Below are 16,280 nucleotides of genomic sequence, written 5' to 3'. Positions count from 1 at the left end.
TGTATTGACCATATTCCCAGTCACCTTGCCGTGGTTAAATGTGGTGGTTCACACTTTTAGTTTTGTGCGAATGCTGCCATCTATCCACGTTTTTTGGTTTGGGTAGGTTTTAATAGTCACAGTCTCAGTCACTGTCCGTGTATAGTCACAGAACTCAGTCACTGTCCGTGTATACGTCAATGCCATTCTCAGAGGCTACCCGGAGCATTTCCCTGCCCACGTGATCAAATTATCTTGAAGCATGGATTCTGATTGGTCAGATCAGCATTGAATAGACCTTAGCACGGGTACTTCCTATTTGAGTTTCTGCCTATAGTATGGGAGGAGCAGAATGCAGAGCAGAGTTGTGATCTGATTTGCTGAAGGGAGGGTGGGGGAGTGTCTTGTAGCCATCCTGGAAGGGAGGGTAACAATGGTTGAGACTTCTTGGGGCGTGGGAACTACAGTGTCTCATGGGGGGCAAACATTATCCAAACGTCAAGAATAGGTCAGGAGAAACACCTCCAAGACTGAAATCAATTTTTTCTAATGAGCAACAGATAAACACACGTGTCAATCAGCATGTTCAGTGGCTCTTTAATTCAGAGGGTGGCCCTGATAGTTAACAGGGTTGGGGTCAATTCAAATTGAAGTCAGTCAGTTCAGGAAGTAATTTGAATTAAGCCTTTTTTAAATGATTGAATAGGTATTTCAGTTTACTTCCTGAATTTACAGGGTTAGTTTTAATTGAAGTCAAATTTACTAGCTAAACATTGGAGATGGCTCCGTACTGTAGGGCTACCTTGCAAGCTCAAACCCAACTTTGCCATTTTGTGCTTCTAACAGACTAGTCAAAGCTCAAACCAAGTTTATTCACCCACTGGGTCAAACAGCTGAAAAGACTAAGACATGTTCCCACCAGCACAAGTATTTATACCCTCCTATTAGGCAGAGTGTCCTCCTTCCACATCTAGACGGCCAATACATCTCTGTTGCTAGGCAGGAACTCAGGCGGTGTGTGTTGTTAGGTTCTAATTTTCAGAGTAAATAACGCACGGACACTAGAGAAGCTTAACCAAGTTGAATTCTTCCCAAAGGGTCGACACAGCTGTATTCAGATAAAGACATGTTCCCACCACCACGAGTGTATATATATATACAGTGGGGCAAAAAAGTATTTAGTCAGCCAGCAATTGTGCAAGTTCTCCCACTTAAAAAGATGAGAGAGGCCTGTAATTTTCATCATAGGTACACTTCAACTATGATAGACAAAATGAGAAAAAAAATCCAGAAAATCACATTGTAGGATTTTTTATGAATTTATTTGCAAATTATGGTGGAAAATTAGTATTTGGTCACCTACAAACAAGCAAGATTTCTGGCTCTCACAGACCTGTAACTTCTTCTTTAAGAGGCTCCTCTGTCCTCCACTCGTTACCTGTATTAATGGCACCTGTTTGAACTTGTTATCAATATAAAAGACACCTGCCCACAACCTCAGACAGTCACACTCCAAACTCCACTATGGCCAAGACCAAAGAGCTGTCAAAGGACACCAGAAACAAAATTGTAGACCTGCACCAGGCTGGGAAGACTGAATCTGCAATAGGTAAGCAGCTTGGTTTGAAGAAATCAACTGTGGGAGCAATTATTAGGAAATGGAAGACATATAAGACCACTGATAATCTCCCTCGATCTGGGGCTCCCGCAAGATCTCACCCCGTGGGGTCAAAATGCAAAAATCCAAGAACCACACGGGGGGACCTAGTGAATGACCTGCAGAGAGCTTGGACCAAAGTAACAAAGCCTACCATCAGTAACACACTACGCCGCCAGGGACTCAAATCCTGCAGTGCCAGACGTGTCCCCCTGCTTAAGCCAGTACATGTCCAGGCCCGTCTGAAGTTTGCTAGAGAGCATTTGGATGATCCAGAAGAAGATTGGGAGTATGGTCAGATTAAACCAAAATATAACTTTTTGGTAAACACTCAACTCGTCGTGTTTGGAGAACAAAGAATGCTGAGTTGCATCCAAAGAACACCATACCTACTGTGAAGCATGGGGGTGGAAATATCATGCTTTGGGGCTGTTTTTCTGCAAAGGGACCAGGACGACTGATCCGTGTAAAGGAAATAATGAATGGGGCCATGTATCGTGAGATTTTGAGTGAAAACCTCCTTCCATCAGCAAGGGCATTGAAGATGAAACATGGCTGGGTCTTTCAGCATGACAATGATCCCAAACACACCGCCCGGGCAACGAAGGAGTGGCTTCGTAAGTCCTGGAGTGGCCTAGCCAGTCTCCAGATCTCAACCCCATAGAAAATCTTTGGAAGGAGTTGAAAGTCCGTGTTGCCCAGCAACAGCCCCAAAACATCACTGCTCTAGAGGAGGTCTGCATGGAGGAATGGGCCAAAATACCAGCCACAGTGTGTGAAAACCTTGTGAAGACTTACAGAAAACGTTTGACCTCTGTCATTGCCAACAAAGGGTATATAACAAAGTATTGAGATAAACTTTTGTTATTGACCAAATACTTATTTTCCACCATAATTTGCAAATAAATTCATAAAAAATCCTACAATGTGATTTTCTGGATTTTTTTTCTCATTTTGTCTGTCATAGTTGAAGTGTACCTATGATGAAAATTACAGGCCTCATCTTTTTAGGTGGGAGAACTTGCACAATTGGTGGCTGACTAAATACTTTTTTGCCCCACTGTATATACTCCACTTTAGACACTCCTCCTTCTCTCCTTACATCTTATTGTTCGACAGGAAGACGAAGTGATACAGTATTAAACCGTTCTGTCTCCCTTCAGGTGACCTGACCTGACCTCAACCCCCTTGATGTCTAATCCAAAGCACTCCACCCATTTCACTTATAGCGCTCCTGTGACTTCCTCCCGTCCACCCAGCACATTCCAAAACCATCTGTCTCCTACAGATAACCATTCACTTCTGATGTGACCTCCATTCTTTACCACCCCTCAGACACTAGAGTATTACTTCTGATCAATCGTGTCTCTAGTGTAGCAACGTTCAAAGTTTAACCCAGAATCCAACAGTGTGTAATATAACTGCTCCTTGTCACTTTGTCTGACCTGACCTCGGCCCACATTCCTCACTCCTCCCTAATCCACTGCGATCTAACTTTATCAGTGACTGAAATCAGACTGGTACCCTTTGGCCCACTCCATAAGATCCATGAGATTTAACAATAACATTATACATGTAAAGTAGTTCTAGTATAGTAGCATGAATAAGTATATATTTCAAGCTAGAATCCAGCAGTGCCAACATAGTTATATGGAACATCCAAATAGTTGTTTGCCTTAGATTAAATTAAGATTTTAAAAAGTAAAAAAATCTTAAGAAATCACAATTTTCAGTTTTGGTTCATGTTTGAGATCTCTCCCTTGGGGATTCATTGATCTTGCTACTATAAAGGGCCTAATGCAGTGCTTTTCTCCACTTTTTTTGTTCGTGTATAAAGTCATCTTTTGTTCACAGAGTTTTGAAAAAAAATTTACACACCAAAATTGTTGACAGGTTCATGGGAAATATAGCATTACCAGAATCTGTAAATTAATGGGAAATTAATTCAACAACAATTTTGATAACCTCCATTGCTGACACGTGTAGTGCCATCACTAGTTGTGAGTGATTAGTGCTTTTTGAAATTGGTTTTGTTTTAGTTCGATCATTAAAAAATAATCACGGTTTTCAATTTCGGTTTATTCATTTTACGTTAAAAGCACTATGCATGATGTGGTTTGAATGCTGGAACACAGAATAAAACAATGAAAGTGAATGGTAGTGCTTATCACTTATCAACCATCATTTATTCACATTACTTTACTTTAAAAACATTTTTCAGTTGTGTATTGTATTTGTTTTATTTTGTTATTCCATTCAGTCATCTGACAAAATCTCTATTTTAGTAGTTCTTCGGAGTAAATACGGCATACTTTTATGCCTGCTGAATACCAGCTATCAATCACTTAGATCATGTATTTTCAGGTAGAGATGCCTCGCACAGTAACTGCACTCAATCACACATTCACAGTCACCTTCTCCGTGTCAGCCTAATGTAGCAGGTGAATAAAAACACACAGACTGGACAAGTAGATGCGCAATGGATTGTGGTCTTTGTAGTCAATTACCACTTTCTGCGCTATTTAGAATATTGGCCTGTTGGAAACTACAACTCCTTACTACATTGCACAGTTCGGGCTTGATCTAATTTATCTAGAGAAACTGTGTAATGTGCGCAATGAAATAGTTGTCAATTAGTTGTTTTAAAAAATGAAAAATAAAATACATTAAAGTACAACTTAAGTATTTTTTGTGGGTATCTGTACTTTACTATTTAAATTTCTAACATTTTTTACTTCACTACATTCCTAAAGAAAATGATGTACTTTTTACTCCATACATTTTCCCTGACACCCAAAAGTACTCGTTACATTTTGAATGCTTAGCAGGACAGAAAATGGTCCAATTCGCACACTTATCAAGAGAACATCCCTGATCATCCCTACTGCCTCTCATCTGGCGGACTCACTAAACACAAATGCTTTGTTTTTAAATGATTTCTGTGTGTTGAAGTGTGACCCTGGCTATCTGTAAATAAAACTAAAACAAGAAAATTACTTAATATAAGGAATGTTTTATTATTTGTACTTTTACTTTTGATACTTAAGTTTATTTTAGCAATTACATTTACTTTTTATACTTAAGTATATTTAACACCAATTTTTGAAAACTTTTACTCAGGTAGTATTTTACTGGGTGACTTGCACTTTTACTTGAGTCATTATCTATTAAGGTATCTTTCATTGAGTACTTTTCCACCACTGCCTACAATTCGGTAAAATAGCTCAGCACTAAACATCACATACTGTACAAAGGTGTTATAAAATAACCAAATAAGTCCATTTACACCTCACAGACAAAGTTATCGCAGTATAAATCTATAAATTGCCTCGTTGGATAAATGGGATTTATTATTATTATTCTAAATTTGTCCTCAATGCCCAGGTAGGCGCTCTGTAAGGTAGACGCACAAGGACTTGCTGATTCAGTCGCTGCAAATAGTAACGACAGGTCACGCCTGCTGCCAAATCCTTCTGTGTTTCTGTCAGACCAATTGGGGAGATGTATAGCTGACAGAAACTGAGCACGCGTTTGGCCCTGAATGGCTGCCAATCTGTGTGCCTCTGCAGCTGACAGCATGCTTGGCTGGCTTTGATACTGTGACACGGCTCAACAAATGTAGGATGCGTCCCAAATGGCACCGTATTCCTTACATAGGGCACTACTTTTGACCAGAGCCCGGGAATAGGGTGCCATTTGGGATGTGGGATGCAGCCGTAATTAAATGAGCCCCCAGCAGGAGAAAGCACCCCTCAGGACAGACTATCTATTCAGACAGGAATAGCATGAAATGAGTGGGGAGACAGAGAGGGAGATGTAGAATAGCATTGGGACTGTGATTCATAGCCATGCTGGGGTGGTGTATACAGTGAGCTCCAAAAGTATTAGGACGGTAACACATGTTTTGGCTCTGTACTACAGCACTTTGCATTTGAAATAGTACAATTGCTATGATGTTAAAGTGCAAACTGTCAGCTTTAAATTGAGGGTATTTTCATCCGTATCAGGTGAACCATTTAGAAATTACACCAGTTTTTTTCATAGTCCCTCCCATTTTAGGGGACTAAAATTATTGGAACAAATTTACTTACTGTATATGCTGTGGGGAAGTGTGAGGGCCTTCTGGGTCTTCAAAGAAAGCATAAGGATTTTTAAAAATATATATAGAAGAAAAAAATATATTTCATTTTACAATAATTTGTATGATCTTCTGATTTAATCTCTTCAGTTTGTATTGGAAATAAGGGTTTTATTTGGTGGTCTCTGGGTTTAACCTCATAGTCATTGTATAATTTCGAAATCTAAAGACGTGGGATACAGAGCCAAAACAACAAGAACATTTGTCACTGTCCCAATACGTTTGGAGCTCACTGTATGTGCTGCAGGCTGCGGAGATACCCGCAAGACCAGCCTCAGCCATGGGATGGCGGATCTCAACTGCATCTACAGTCAGTGTCTGTCACGCCCTGACCCTAGAGATCCTTTTTATTCTCTATTTTGGTTAGGTCAGGGTGTGACATGGGTGGGTAGTTTTTTAATTTCTATGTTGGCCTGGTATGGTTCCCAATCAGAGGCAGCAGTTGTCTCTGATTGGGGATCATATTTAGGCAGCCTTTTTTCCCACTGGGTTTTTGTGGGATCTTGTTTTTGTGTAGCTGCCTGTGAGCAGCCCAGAACGTCACGTTTCATTTTCTTCTGTATTGTTTTTGGTGAGTTTCATATTTATTAAACATGTGGAACTCTAAGTACGCTGCGCCTTGGTCCATTCATTCAGACGATCGTGACAGTGTCACTATCTCTGCTCTGTTTAAATTAGATTAGACAAACAATACTTGAAATAACAGTTTGTTAACGTAAAGCACAACATGCAATCTACTTGTGGCCTACAAAGACGGTGAATGGGCCTCAAATGTATGGGTCTGTGATACATTAGACATTTAAGTTGATGTTTGATTTCAATATTTCACTCAAGCTGACTACAGAAGCAGCTGAAGAGTGGTTGTAGTCAGTTTAACTGTGGCTTTAAGGCACCTTACTTCTTTACCTTTATTTAACTAGGCAAGTCAGTTAAGAACAAATTCTTATGTTCAATGACGGCCTAGGAACTGTGGGTTAACTGCCTGTTCAGGGGCAGAACGACAGATTTGTACCTTGTCAGCTCGGGGATATGAACTCATGACACATGAGGCAATTAAAAACAATGAGCTGCTGCACTTGAATGGGTAAAAACCATAAGGCTGTGGAGACTTGGTATAAAGGTGCTCTTTAATAAGAGGGGTAGTCTATGGACTGGGAAAAATGGGGATTATGGCCACCATTCGGGAAATGGAAAATGTAGAAAAATAATTCATTTATAGTGGGGCTTACTTTTCCCATCAAGGCACCCTTCATTGTGTCTTGAGTGTCTTGATAGGAATTATACAAGAAGAAGCTAGCTGGGAGCTGTGATCGGATCGTATTTCATCAATTAGACTCAGAGAAGTGAGCTTAGAGAGTGCAGGAGCGTAGCAGCAGGAGGAGAGCGAGATCTGGGTCTGTGCTGTACTGCGGCATGCTCAGAGCTGTGGCCAAGTAGAGGCATCACGAGCCTGGGCCATGCGACACGAGTAGGGGGTGGGGTGGTGAGGGAGCGTAGTACTGGGAGAGATAGAAAGTGGGCCACTGAGCAGGGCAGGGCTTAAATCCAACCACACTGGTTTCATCGGCAGGAGCAAAAAGAATGGCTAATGCAGCCCTGCAACCAATGGAGCATCACACACGTTCACACTTATACACTGTGAATGATACGTGCACGTCTGTACACTCCACAACAACTTTCTTAATAGTACTGCACATAAAGTGTAGGAGAAAATATAAACGGCACACACATTTGTCCATTATATAAATGCTCACATAATGGACAAATACTGCGCACAAATCGTTACTTATTTCAACTTAAGGTGCTATTTTTTAAAAATGTATTTAACCTTTATTTAACTAGACAAATCGGTTAAGAACAAATTCTTATTTACAATGACGGCCTACCAACAAGTAAAAGGTCTTCTGCAGGGACAGGGGCCTGGGATTAAAAAAAAACAATACAATACAAATATAGGACAAAACACACATCACAACAAGAGAGACAACACAACACTACATAGAGACCTAAGACAACAAGGCAGCATCACATGACAAAACAACATGGCAGCAGCAAAACAAGGTACAACTTTAACTTTAGCCTGCAGCTTTGATATTTGCTGAGAGAAAGATAGTTCACCATCTAGCTATACTCCCAAGTACTTGTAGCTCTAAACCCTCAGAGGTAGTAATCACACCTGTGGGAGGAGGGGCATTCTTCTTACCAAACCACATGACATTTATTTTGGAGGTGTTCAGAACAAGGTTAAGGGTAGAGAAAGCTTGGGACACTAAGAAAGCTTTGTTGTAGAGCGTTTAACACAAAATCCAGGGAGGGGCCAGATGAGTATAAGACTGTGTCATCTGCATATACATGGATGAGAGAGCTTCCTACAGCCTCAGCAATGTTGTTGATGTAAATTGAGAAGAGTGTGGGGCCTAGGATCGAGCCTTGGGTTAGTCCCTTGGTGACAGGCAGTGGCTGAGACAGTAGATTTTCTGACTTAACACACTGCACTCATTGAGAGAGGTAGTTAGCTAACCAGCCCAAAGACCCCTCAGAGACACCAATACTCCAAGTTTAAGGATCTCCCACAAGAATGGAATGGTCTACAGTATCAAAAGCTTTGGCCACATCAATAAAAAACCAGCACAATATTGCTTAGAATCAAGGGCAATGGTGACATCATTGAGGACCTTTAAGGTTGCAGTGACACATCCATAACCTGAGCGGAAACCAGATTGCATACCCGAGAGAATACTATAGACATGAAGAAAGCCAGTCAGTTGATTATTGACATGTTTTTCCAACACTTTTGATAAACAGGGCAAAATAGAAATAGCCTATAACAGTTAGGATCAGCTCGATACCCCCCTTTAAATAAAGGACACACTGTGGCTGCCTTCCAAGCAAAGGGAACCTCCCCAGAAAGGAGAGACAGGTTAAAAAGGTTGGTGATAGGCTTGGCGATGATAGGGGCAGTAACCTTAAAGAAGAAAGGGTCTAAACCATCTGACCCAGATGTTTTTTTGGGGTCAAGTTTAAGGAGCTCCTTTAGCACCTCGGATTCAGTGACCACCTGCAGGGAGAAACTTTGTAGCGGGGCAGGGGAAAAAGAGGGAGAAGCATCGGGGATAGTCGCATTAGAAGGGGAGGGAGATGAGGAAATGTTGGACGGGCAAGGAGGCATGGTTGAGTCAAATAGGAATCATGACTTAATGAAGTGGTGATTAAAGAGCTCAGCCATGTGCTTCTTGTCAGTAACAACCACATCATCAACATTAAGAGACATGGGCAGCTGTGAGGAGGAGGATTAGACTCACAGAGAGAGAACTTCCCCAAAAAGTAACTAACTTTGGCCTTCCGGATAGCCTGAGTGCACTTATTTCTAATTTGCCTGATTGATTGCCAGTCAGCCTGAGTATGCATGTGCAGAGCCTTTCGCCAAATGCAATTCTTGAGGTGGAGTAACTCTGCAAGATGACGGTCGAGCTAGCGGCTGAACCTGTTTTTAATAGGGTGTTCGTTACCAATACCACTGACAATATAAAAAAAGAATGTACAAGCATCTTTGACAGAAGGGATCAAGCTGATTCTATACCATTTTACAGAGGCCAGGTCATGAAGGAAGGCCTGCTCATTAAAGTTTTTCAGCAAGCGTCTATGACAAACCAGGACAGGTCGTTTCACTGAGCAGCCATTATGAACACAGGCTGTAAAACAGGGTCATTACAGAAAACACCAGACTGGCACCTATCAGGATTATTTGTGAAGATAACATCGAGGAGAGTAGCCTTTCCTGGGTGTTTGGAGTCATACCTTGTGGGATTGGTCATAGTCTGAGAAAGATTTAGGGAATCCCATTGTATTAGGACTTGGTCAGGTGGTTTAAGCATGTCCCAGTTTAGGTCACCAAACAGGACAAATTCAGACTTAGTGTAAGGGGCCAGGAGAGAGCTTAGGACAGGTAGGGTACAGGCCGGTGCTGATGGTGGACGATAACACCCAGCAACAGTCAACAAAGAGGTATTTGAAAGTTGAATGCTTAAAACCAGCGAATCAAATTGTTTGGGAACAGACTTGGTGGAGACAACCGAGCATTGAAGGTGATCCTTGGTAAAGATTGCCACTCCACCACCTTTGGAAGATCTGTCTTGCCGAAAAAGATTACAACCAGAAAGGTTAACATCAGTGTTCAAAACATTCCTCCTTAACCATGTCTCAGTAATAAAAAACACATCTGGATTGGAACTGTGAACCCACACTTTCAGTTTATCCATTTTAGGTAATATGCTTCTTCGAGAGAGCAGAAATTAGTGAAGCAGATATCAGAGCACAAGTCAGAATTGGGGCTGGCAACAGTAGATGGGCCAGGGTGTACATGCACATTTACAAATGTCATCAACAGTAATACAATCAGGGCATGGCAGAGGACAGGGAGAGCTCTGCACTGCTGATTTATGACATATGAATGTCATAATGACATCTGCATTAGATGGCAACAAGATCATTTTGTACAGCAATTTCATCAGGTAACAACAATACAAAGCCAGCGAGAGGTGGTTAGAATAGGATGGGAGGCTAAAAGTCTATGTAACCAAGAGAGAGTCAGAGTCCCGAGTGTGGGAACAACATAGTCTGTCCCAAGGTTGGGTAATTGAGTCATATCAATAATGAACCTTTGGCAATGAGGACTTTGTAATTTTAGAAATGCATTATGGTGGTCCCGTTTGTAGTCTCTATTGTAAGGAATTTATTTGTTTATCAAACATTTCTCCCTGATCAAACACTTTGTGTCATCCTCTGTAGCATGCGTCCAACTGTTTGTTGTGTCAAAGACAAAGAACCCATATGCATGCTCTGTCTTCGTTTGGCTTTTATGCTAAATGCATACAAAGTATATTGTAAATATAAAGCTATTAGTATTTGTAATTCTAATTAATAAAACCATGTCAATTCTGATCCTTTTTGCAGTTTTCCTTCGTATTGCCACTCTGATTCTGACTCTGTTATTGCACTTCCTTTGTTGGTCTCATCTCTTCCCCAATCAGAAATGCCTCAATAGATGACGGAGAGGGTCACAGGTTTGATTCGCAGCACTTCCAGTTGAGGTGAGACATTTCAAAATGACCGCTGACCCTCATGTTTGTCCTCCCATTCCATCTGTGATACATCTTTGTCCTCATTTTATCCTCTAATGCAAGACAGAGTATGCAGTGGGTAACATACATATACGTGTGCAAAAGAATTGTGCAAAGTGCAAAGATTACCAATAAACTTCACTGTAATCTGTCAGTGTGATTTAATTTGAGTTAAAAAAAAGAGGGATTATAACATTGAGGCATTATTTATGTTTTGCTCAGTTTCCTAAGCTCAAGTATATAAAAAAAGTAATTTATGTGTGCCGTCTGAATATGGATGGATCTCTGTTACAGTTCTCATATCAGTTTCCTTTCAAAGCGGCCTCTTTTTGCCCTAAGCGGGCTTTAGTGATGTAAGTAAGTAGCCTTGTGCGAGCCGGAGTGGCTCATAGGCTCCTGCACCAATCTCCTGTTCCTGTAGCAGCTTTATGTATAGGTACACCCCCTGAACAGGACGCTAGTCTATTGCAGGGCCTTACCCTCAACCTATATCCTTAATGCTGAGTGCCAAGCAGAGATGCATTGGGCCCCATTTTTTTGTCTTTGGTATGACTCGGCCGGGGATCGAACTCCCAACCTTCCAATCTCAGGGCGGACACTGACCACAAGGCCACTTTAGTGATGTGCATACTCGGAATGCGCATTGGCGATAAAAATAAATAAATAAATGAAGCTTAAAGATTTTCAGATGGTTCAGTAATGAATATAGATTTTAGTTCCCGCATATGTTGTCACCGGCTACCACCCCATACTGATGGTAGTAGGCTTTCCTTTACTGGTACTATCATGGTGCAAATCACTTTGTTTCATACTAAAAAACAAGTTTGACCTTTTTTTTTGTTGCTTATAGTCAAAGATAAAGCAGATGGAAAACTCACTGGAGCGGTAATGTTAGCTTGGCGTGTAGTGAAGTTGAAACTGGAAACTAGTGAAGGGGAAGTCTGCAGGAGGGCTCTCTGTGCCGACAGCATGGAGGGGGGGGGGGGGGGGGATTGAGTGCTGATATTTTTGTGGAATCCAAATTCTAAATGAAAAAAAAAGACATGTAACAGTAGGTGTTTTGCATGTAAAACAACAAAAGCCTAAGTGCACATGTAAATGCTTTATAAACCAAGGTTTAATTCTTCCTTTTCCACTCCCATAACATAGGTGTTATTTGTCTATTCTGTTCTGTTTCTCTCTGTCCCTCTGTCCCTCTGTCCCTCTGTCCCTCTGTTCTGTTTCTCTCTGTCCCTCTGTCCCTCTGTTCTGTTCTGTTCTGTCTCTGTCTCTGTCTCCTCCTACTCTCTGTACTAACCACTCTCTCTGCTCTATTCTCCTACCCCCAGGCCTCCTGAGCCAGTTTACAGCACTGTGAACAAACTGTGTGACAAAACACCTTCTCCCCGCTGCTATTCCCCCATGGAGTGTGACAAAAGCCTCCTCCACTCCATACCCTTCCCTCACTATCACTTAGGCCTGCTCCCTGACTCCGAGATCACCAGGTATTCTACCCGCTGCATGGCATAGCTTTGCATTGTATTGCACGGCATGGCATGCCCCCTACTCTCTTCATATCCTCACACACACTCACTCGTTCCCAAAGGATCTCACTCTTCTAAACCTTGCATGCCTCTCCTACCTGTCTATCCATGCCCCCTACTCTCTTCCTATCCTCACTTTCTCACTCGTTTCCAGAGGGTCTCGCTCTTCTAAACCTGCATGCCTCTCCTACCTGTCTCTCCATGCCCCCTACTCTCTTCCTATCCTCACTTTCTCACTTGTTTCCAGAGGGTCTCGCTCTTCTAAACCTGCATGCCTCTCCTCCCTTCGGCTCCCTCTCACTCCAGGGGGTCTGATCTAGTCCAAACCTGCTGGCCTTATCTTTCGCAAACACATTTGGACCCCCCCCTGAAGACGGGCAGTGTTGTTATAAGTGAATGTGTTTTCTCTAAAAGCGTCAGGTTATTCGGTAAATGTGGTTTTAAACGCACCAGATGCTTTTACACTTTTTTTGTGAAGCCGGTGGTCGGTGTGATCGCAACGTTAAGGGGCATGATGTGATTTCACTGGTCATGTATATTAGATATACAAAATCTCAGATTGCTTGACAATATATCTCTTTCTTAGCTCTCCCTGAACACATTGCAGTTGAACCCTCAAGCACTATTTCCCTTCGGGATCAGGATGGCCTCCACCTTCGTTAAGTTTTTCTTGTTTGTTTAGAATATCAATGATCTGCATTATGTTATGAAAACGAACGTAGTTCCTAATTGGCCTCCGTGGGAGTTATTATACAAATAATAATACAAATAATAATAATACAAAAAATAATATAGATATTACATCAACAAGAACAGCAGTAGACTCTCTTTGCATCAACTGAAAAATAAGTATTGAGGTGCTATTTTATATGATAATGATCAAGATTCCGTTAGTGGTAAGCATACAATAGTTTGTCTTTTATTGATTGTTTGCTCTTTTTCCTAGTAACAGCACTTTGCCATCTTTATCTCGTTTGTGCGGGGCTTATTTATTATTTCAGCTTGTTTATCATTTCTGCATGAGCAACGTATCTGGGCGTACAATCAACAGAGCTGGGGTGTGATGGTAACCATGAATAAGGCATGAGGTGGTAAAGTGCATGCTATTCGGACCAGATTAGCTCAACTGTGCATCATCCATATTGTTGAAGTTGGACCGGGCTAATGCAATGTGAACAGAGGACAAGATACATTGAACGTTAAGGCATTTAAACCGATCACTTTTTTTTAAACTGATCAAAAAAAAAAAAACGTCTTTAGTATTTTGTTCATTAGTCCACTGTTGATACGATCTCCAAAAATGGTGCATGTCAGCAGTAAAGTTAAGAGAGAGCATTTTCAGTAAAAAAAGTGTGATGTGTTTTGCATCATATAATGCATTTATCATCATCATCATCATCATTTGTAGCTTTTTACTGAAAGTTTTGAAAACGTAACTGCTGACAAGAATACGTTTGTGAGACCATATCAACAGTGGATTAATGAACAAAATACAAAAAAAAATGTGTTTTTGAGTCAAGTGATCATTTAAGTCTGATGCTACATTTGGGATGCTGTGTTGCTCCTTATAAGAGGAAAGGCAGACGAAGTTGCTCTGGCGAGTGGGTCAGCACCAGCCATGAGACTGGGCACTTGGCAAACCCTGCCTTCCAGCATCATTACGTGGAGTCCCTTGGCTACTTTGATATTTGAATGAATTGGCCTGCTGTTAACTATGCAGGTCATTGCAGAGCTTGCTAGATCAGGATTAAGGAAATGGTGTTGTGCGCATGTGGCAGCAATGCTGGGCAGTTTCACAAAGGACAGGTGGAGGAGGGTTTGTTTTGTATTAGGGCAAAATCAAACTTACAAGGGGCCTTTCAAACTGCGCGGACAATTATGAAGACAGTCAATGTAGTTATTTGACAATGGTTTAAATTCAAATGGGGTAGTCTGCTGTTTTGTTTGCTGTTGAAGAGTCTTCCAGATGAAGCACACTACCGCAGGTCTTTACCACGGTCTGGGCATGTGGATAAAACAAAGATATGATTTTATAAATCGGATGATTGTTTTCTTTTTCAACTATTTGTCAGGATATTGCTTCACTTGGTTTCAGTCTGTGCCATTTGTATCATACCACACAAATGCTTTTGGCCTGAATGGAATGGAATGATCTTCCTAGATTCGCTCTGGATGTGCCGACTGAAATTGAATACATTTCGATGACTTTCCCTATGCTTGATGTGTCTGACATGTCAAACACTGGTTACTGAGATGCATAAGAGAGCCATTAAATGTGGTATTCAATAAGCCTTTATTGATTGCTCAAGTGTAGCTGACATAATGTATCGATGTACTGTAGGGTGAAGCTGCCCTTAGATGCTGACCTTGGGTCAGTGTGGCATTTTCCTCACTAATAGATATAGTTTGGGTTAGGGGAAGGGAACCTGATTCTAGATCTCTAACTAGGGGAAACTTCACCCCGGAGCCCAGAATTTATTAGTCCATTTGACCTTAATAATGTTTTTATGAGATATTTTTATGTTTTAATAAGGAGCCTTAGCTACCGTCTCCTTTTACAAAGACTTAGAATATTAGAACATATGAGTATTTAATCATTTCTTTTGTTAAAGGGGAACGTTTTGTCTAATTACTCATTGGTAGGCATGAATACTTCTTTGTCTGGACCCTAATTAACTAGAAGGCAGTGTGTTTCCAGTGGTTACGTCCCAAATCGCACCCTATTCCCTATACAGTGCACTACTTTTGACAAGGGCCTATAGGGCGCTGGTCAAAAGTAATACCCTATGTAGGAAAGAAGGTGCGCGTTTGGGACGCACACTGTGTTTCGGATTGCCTCATCTCCGTTTCAATTTGCATTCCCTCTGTTGTGAGCCGAGTGCACTGCCTCTTCCATTCCCGTAATCCAGTTCCAGCCTAAGAACGCTGTGGTATTGTGAGGCGACTTCTCAGAGGGAGCAGAGAATATTCAAACTGTCTCTTTAAAACCTACTCTAGAAACAAGGGTGTGTGCAGTTCCAAGCGTTTCTCAAAGGATTTTGTTTTCGTCACTCATTCTGCTGTAAATTGAGTAAGTTGAGTGAGAAAACACAAGTACTTAGAGCATCTGGACATGGCCATGTTCTGTGTACAGTGTTGTTTTTGCTACAACAACTCGAATGGAAATCACGCAACGTTATTTTGACCAGCGTTGACATCGCTTTGCAGTATAAAGTAGTCACACTTATGCAGAGCAGGAAGGCAGTCGTGGTTATAATTCGTTATATTCCTCAAGATTCAATGTGTAAATATGAAGAATTGAAATGACCATTGAACAGATTCTTGGACCTCCACATAAAAAAAAACGAAATCCTAGTTGAACCCCTCATGCCTTGTGCTAGCTTGCTCCACAATATAACTGATTACTACCTAATGCTCACCGACTGTGGCTCTCACTCTCTCAATTCAATGGGAATTATTGGCATGGGAAATGTATTGTATTGCCAAAGCAAGGGGAATAGATAATACACAAAGGTGAAATAACCAATCAGAAATGAACAGTAAACGTCACACTCACAAAAGTTTCTAAAGAATAGAGACATTTCAAACGTTATATCATGGCTGTTTACGGTGTTTATAACAATATGCAAATAGTAGAAGTACAAAAGGGAAAATAAATAAACATGGGTTGTAATTTACATATCTCTCTCTCTCTCGCACTCTCGCTCGCAGAAAATGAGTGGCTGTGGGTGGATGCTGATAGAGGAAGCCCACCCACAGTCAATAGCAATAATTCAATTTCTAAACTGTGTTGTGCACACTCATTATGCGATTGCTGTAAGTTGAGTTATATATCTGTCAGTATTTATATTTTCACTTGTTGC

The 16,280-nt window shown here is 41.2% G+C and overlaps 1 protein-coding gene across 40 annotated transcripts in view; it reads left to right on the top strand.

The window, feature by feature from the left end:
- dlg2 (discs large MAGUK scaffold protein 2) overlaps nt 1-16,280 on the top strand; it is a 242,131-nt gene that overhangs the window by 194,030 nt on the left and 31,821 nt on the right. For 24 of the 40 annotated variants that reach the window (XR_016485103.1, XM_090192663.1, XM_090192662.1 and 21 more), the window contains 2 exons: nt 10,805-10,864; nt 12,223-12,378. The exons of 7 other annotated variants lie outside the window; for them this stretch is intronic. Coding sequence is in view for 31 of the 33 variants with exons in the window: in XM_090192663.1 (XP_090048789.1) it covers nt 10,805-10,864; nt 12,223-12,378 (216 nt within the window). In the remaining 2 variants the exon portion in view is untranslated. The remainder of the gene's footprint in view (nt 1-10,804; nt 10,865-12,222; nt 12,379-16,280) is intronic. 9 more of the 40 variants (XR_016485104.1, XM_090192669.1, XM_090192677.1 and 6 more) reach the window with 1 other exon arrangement.

Source organism: Oncorhynchus mykiss, chromosome 12, assembly GCF_057628025.1.
Source record: "Oncorhynchus mykiss isolate SJ-2025 chromosome 12, ASM5762802v1, whole genome shotgun sequence".
Classification (NCBI taxonomy): Eukaryota; Metazoa; Chordata; class Actinopteri; order Salmoniformes; family Salmonidae; genus Oncorhynchus; species Oncorhynchus mykiss.
Note: the sequence above shows the minus strand (reverse complement) of the source record. Positions and strands in the feature narration are given on the sequence as shown.